General features: G+C 35.1%; 1 protein-coding gene across 2 annotated transcripts in view; it reads left to right on the forward strand.

The window, feature by feature from the left end:
- LOC127644006 (G protein-coupled receptor kinase 4-like) overlaps positions 1–5,304 on the forward strand; it is a 63,547-nt gene extending 58,243 nt beyond the window's left edge. For both annotated transcript variants that reach the window (XM_052126993.1, XM_052126994.1), the window contains exon 16: positions 714–5,304. Coding sequence is in view for 1 of the 2 variants with exons in the window: in XM_052126994.1 (XP_051982954.1) it covers positions 714–761 (48 nt within the window). In the remaining variant the exon portion in view is untranslated. The remainder of the gene's footprint in view (positions 1–713) is intronic.
- The last annotated feature ends 696 nt before the right edge of the window (positions 5,305–6,000 follow it).

Here is a 6,000-nt window from a genome sequence, read left to right on the forward strand (position 1 = left end):
TGTAAAAATAATGTATTATTGGAGCTGTAAAGTTATTTAAATAATTGTTACAGTCATTTTAAGCTTTTCTGAGTATTTTAATGTTTATGGATTGGCCCCATTCACTTCCATTGGAAGTGCCTAACTGGAACCTAGATTCTGTTATTTTTTTATGAAAAGAAGAGGCAAGTCAAAATACATTTTTGTGGTAAACAATCTTGTGCCCGAAATGCTGTCGATTGAGCGTAACTTGTATTTAACCTGAAATATTAATTTAAGGAGCGTGTGTGACAGGTTGAATATCTTAAACATTGATAGTGTATCTTCTTATTTACATCAAGTGCTGTTCTGAAAGCAAAAAACAATAAATAAAACAAGAAATTGTAAGCTGTCATCTGCTCAACCATGCAACGCGACCAATGCAAAGTGCATTTACTTGCACGATTTACTGAAAGTGAAGTGCTGCATTAATCGATCTGAGGAATGAGTGGCCCATTGTCACTGGCCCAAAATTGTTGGTTGTGTTGCTGTCTTTTTCTGAATATCACGGCTCCATTTTGTGGCCCTCTTCAGCAAGTTGTGGCTCTTTCGGCATAACGCGGTGGTCCATTTCAGCTTATCGCCACCTGTTCGGCCCCTTTTCGCGGCCAGCACACCAGGAAAAGTCCCGGTTGAGAATTAATGCCTTCTCTGCATTTGGCATAACGTGTGACTGTGTTCCTCTTAATTTGCAGGTTTGTTTTAGAAGTGACATCAGTGTCGAGGGGGAGGAGCCATCTTGATTTAAAACCACTCCCACATCCCATCAGCTGCCAATCAGAATGCTAAATGTATGAATGTTCAACTGTATTTATGAACTTTATTAAACTGTATCATAATTAAAGAAAAGGGTATGAGATTAAAGAATTTTGTACATTTGTACTTGAACTACGTGTAGATGTATATTTTCACTAAAGGTTGTATTGTACAAAAAGCCATAGAAATACCACTTGAATGCACATATATAATGTTTTTATTGTTATTATTTTTCATCTGTAATGAATATGAAATGTGTATTTCTTTTTAAGCACAATATCTACATTCAAGGTTTTTTTTATGCTAACACCCTGTTGTTTGTTCGATTGTTTGGCTTGAGAGATTTGGGGCTCTCGTGTGCAGTGGCATAAGAAAAATCAAACATAAAGCTAGTAAAAAAACTATTTAGTATGTCATAATGTCATTAAAACCAGTATGTATTTTTAAAGGCCAGTGCAGATGTCTAGAGAGCAGCATGGCTGATTGCCGATATAATGCCAACATATTCAATTTAATGAATACCTTCGAGACATACTCACTATTTATAATTCATAATTCACAAAAATAAAATTTGAAAACAGAAAGCAGTTGATTTTGGAACTGAAACAAAATGGAGCTGATCAGGCTATAGTCCAATGGCCAAATATCGGTTGATTAATCAGCTTGTCTGATATATCGTTCTATCGCTAGTCATCACCATTACCCATACCAACTATATCAGTGCATGAAACGGGGAACTCTAACATCCTGGACCTTGGTTATGTGCACCAGCTTCTTGTTTAGAAAGTCATAAACATTTTTACACACCTTTGTTATTTCCATACAGCTCTGTGTGTATGTTAAATGCTGCTAAACATTTCTTTCAGATGCAGTGATATGGACAGGAATTTCAATAGCAGATACAAATGCCAATATCTAGAGCAGGGTGGCCAATATAATTACAAAATAAGCATCATTCAATTGGATAATTTCAAATAAGACATAATAATAAGTATTTTTTTTATCTTAAAGCTGAAGTATGTAACTTCTATCCCCAATTATTATGCAGAGACACTATAAGTAGGCCATTCATAGGTTAACTTTAAGCACTGTGTCTCTGTGGCGCTATAAAAATTCCTGTGTTTGTTTTGAGCAACCAGCCCCAACAATTTTACAAAACCAATGGTGTGAGTTGGGGGCGGAACTCACTTGACTGTTTGAACAACAGCAGATGAGGGGCAAATACAGAAAGCTGTTTTGAAAACATTGTTTATTTTTGCAATTCCGTTCAGTGGCGCTAGTGTCGCAGAAATTACATACTTCAGCTTTAAGAAAAAATAAGTAGTACTTTAAACAAGAATGTTTAAAATAATGCACACTTACATGAGATAAGAACTATGTAAGGTGGGTCACACTCTCATGGTGGCCGTCATTTTGTGATCATATGACCAACCAAATGCTACTCACTTTATTTAAAAAAAAAAAAAAACTTTTAGAGTCAGACAATGAAAGTTAATTCAGAACATTTTCTAAAGGAATTGCAAATTAAGTTTGAAATAGAATTTTCTATTCGTGGATGCATGCATGGTAACAGTTGAATTGCAACGACAAATCGATATTTGTGTTTAAACACAAATAATTACCTAATAAGTACCTAACGCTTCTTTAATTAGTCAAGCGAGCATGCTTATTTGCCGATGTAGATAATCTCAAAATGTCCAAGTATTGGCTAGGCCCTGCAAATATGAATCAGTCAATCAAGGTTTCAGTTTTGATGGGAGGGTCAGGATTGCTATTTAGGAGTTATACTATGAGTGTAGGTTATTGTTTGCTCATTTCCACTGAATTTTGCTCAGTTGTTCTGACATTTACCCAAAACTCCATTGTTACCTTTAGTGCAATCGGAAAGCTTAACAGTGGTTTAAAGCAGGCCAGTGTAAATCACCTAAATATGCTTAAAGGAATATTTCGGATTCAATAAGTTAAGCTCAATCTACAGTGTTTGTAGCATAATATTGATTACCACAGAAATGTATTTTGACTCGTCCCTTTTCTTTAAAAAAGAAAAAGCAAAAATCTGGTTTCCATTGAAGAACTTACAGTTGAAGTGAATGGGGGCTATCCGTTTCACTGTTTCAAAAGTATAGCCACAAGACTTAAACAATATGAATGTTTACATGATTGTAGTGTGATAAAGTCACTTACTAAACTTTTCTGTGTAAAGTTATTTCCAATTTTACAACTTCATTGTCATGATGATGTAATGTCAACAAACACTGAAACCCTAAAACGACTGTAAAAATGTCAATTTAAACAACTTTACAGCTCAAATAATTCTAGTTTTTAAAGAAGAATTCATGTAAGTGCTTTTATAAAATTATAAGCTTCACATTTCTGCCTTTAAACCCTCCAAAAAATGTCCCCATTCACTTCCATTATAAGTGCCTCACTATAATGTCCCTTCTTTAAAAAAAAAGAAATTTTTAAAAATTGATGTCAACATTTCTTTTTTTTTTTATGGTAATCAACTTTATGCCACAAATGCTGCCAATTGAGCTTAACTTGTATTGAACCCGGAATATTCCATTCATATTTGCTCACAGGTCAGCTCTTAAATGAGCTGTTGATGTTGCCTTAGGTGTCATATCTTCAATGAATATTCCAAAATGAGTGCGAGTGTGTTTGTATGCCTACCTGTATTGCAGTGAGTTAAAGTGCATGCACACGGACACTATAGATTTTTTCCATACGATAAGCCTCAGGCCATGAGACGTTTGTTGTGTGATTGATCTGGTAATTCAATCTGTTTGTCATCAACATGCATATAAACATCACATTATCTTTATGTTCCATGTTATTGCTTTTTGTTTCCTTTTTGTTTTTTATTAGTTGTTTTTTATTTTTTATCTTTGTATGTATTTTTATGCCATTATTTGAATCACAAGATTAATGCTACCATTTACATTAAGACCTCCCTCCTGTATCATCATTCCTAAACTAGTAAACAAACAAAAACGGCATATAATCTTACACCACTTGACTTTTCCACAGATGCCTTTATAAATAACATTTTATTTTCATGCCATTCTTTAAAGCTGAAGTGTGTCATTTTTTCAGTGTTGGTTATATCCTAGGTTAATGTAAAGATATAATTAGAAGTAGCCATTCATAGATAAGCCAGTCGATTTTCCCTAGAAAGTGTCAATATTGTGTCGCCATGGCACTATCAAATTATAGCTCTGTTTGTTTCAGAATCCCGATCAACCCGACATAACAACATTCAATTAACCACTGTTGTGTTTGGGGCGGGACTATCTGATTGTTTGACCAATAGCTGTTGGCAGACAGGAAAACCTGTAATTATTTTCAAAGTCCCTAGAAAAATGACATTAGTGGCACAGAAATTACACACTTCAGCTTTAACATCTGTGACATTAAATTTAAAATAGGAATCATAGTTTGCTGTTCATTGACATTATCTCTAACTTGTCTTGCCATTTCTCTCTCTTTAAGGATAAAAGGAGCTTTATGGTCCCTTTTACAAAGCTGTGAAATGAAACTCTTTTTCTCTTATTCCCATATGTGTGCATGCTCTACTGTATCCATGGTTTGACAATAGGACAAGCGTTCACTTTAGTTGACAATAAAAATATGTGTTGACTTATGGCCATTAAGAAGTACTTTTGATTTCTGTAAAATTCACAAGATAGCTTAAATATTTAAAAATGATACTGCCTTTTTCAATTACAGTATGTCCTCATCTGTTTTTCTTCCCCGTGCAGTCACATGTTTGATTCAGATACCCTGTAAAATATGAAATGAATTAAACTTACTCTTAACCTATTTTGTGGTTCTATACAGTCAAACAAGTGCCAAAACAAGCCCATTTATGTGTATTTGATTGAATTGTGCATTTAAGTTACAGGTGAATTGTAATGTTTTAAAAAGTTTCCTGTACCAGCTTTATATGCTGTGGCTCTCAAACACTATGGTGCGAACAGAACATTGCTTTATTGAGCTTCCAGGCCACACCAACATTGGCTCGACCAATGGCGTCAGTTTTGGGCAGGACTATGTTTGTCCAACCAATTTCAGAAAGGGTAGTGTTCAGGAAACTAACAAATTTGCAACTAAAGATGGAGTTTTGGTCTGTACAAAAATGATTCAGTTATGAAAATGGTTTGACTATCTTACCCTTTTTTTCTACTGTTCCTTTGTTTTTCAATTCTTATCACACTGTTCATTTTTAGTTAATGTCTAAAGTTAGATAAATACAGTTTGAATGTCTGCACAAAGTACAGTTATTTTTATATCATTTTTATTCACTGATTAGTTGATAAAGCATATTAGCTGCAAGCTTAAGTTGCATGCCAACTGGTGCCAACATGTCAGATACTGGGTGCCATGATGTAGATTTTGTACAGATCTGTCTTTCAAGCCACTGACGCCAACAGAACTCCTGTGAAAGATCTGTCTGGTGTTGTACCATACCTGACATCTGGAATTACTGTATTAAATGATACACTGCCATTTGTATAAAACTCTCCGGTCTTGTCATGTATGTGTGAAAACTGTTTAGTTTTTAAGAACATAATGCTGTCTCATAAAAAACCATCTATTTATCTATCTATCTATCTATCTATCTATTTATCTATCTATCTACCTACGCATCCATCCATCCATCCCTAATCACCCAGAGCAACCAAAAACACCCTTTGAATCTTTCAATATTTTCTATCAGAAATCTCATAATATGTGCCTACCAAAATGAAATCGCATTTTGGTTCACTTGAAAAAGTGTGAGTAGTACAGTCACTGAACACTTAATTAGGAACACTATGGTCCTAATAAACTGCCCGACGTGGTCCTCTGCCGCTGCAGCCCAAACGCTTCGAGGTTCGACATGTTGTGCATTCTGAGATGCTATTCTGCTCACTACAATTGTACAGAGTGGTGATCTGAGTTACCAGCTTTTCTGGACATTTTTTCCATTGACCTCTCTTATCAACAAGGCATTTCCGTCTGCAGAACTGTTGCTCAATGGATGTTTTTTTTTTGTTTTGTTTTCAGCTCCATTCTGAGTAAACCTTAAAGACTGTTGTGTGTGAAAATCCCAGGAGATCAGCAGTTACAGAAATACTCGAATCAGCCCGTCTGGCACCAACAAGCATGCCACGGTTTAAATCACTTAGGTCACATTTTTCCCCCCATTCTGATGGTTGATGTAAACATTAACTGAAGCTCCTG

This window comes from Xyrauchen texanus, chromosome 5, assembly GCF_025860055.1.
Source record: "Xyrauchen texanus isolate HMW12.3.18 chromosome 5, RBS_HiC_50CHRs, whole genome shotgun sequence".
Lineage (NCBI taxonomy): Eukaryota > Metazoa > Chordata > Actinopteri > Cypriniformes > Catostomidae > Xyrauchen > Xyrauchen texanus.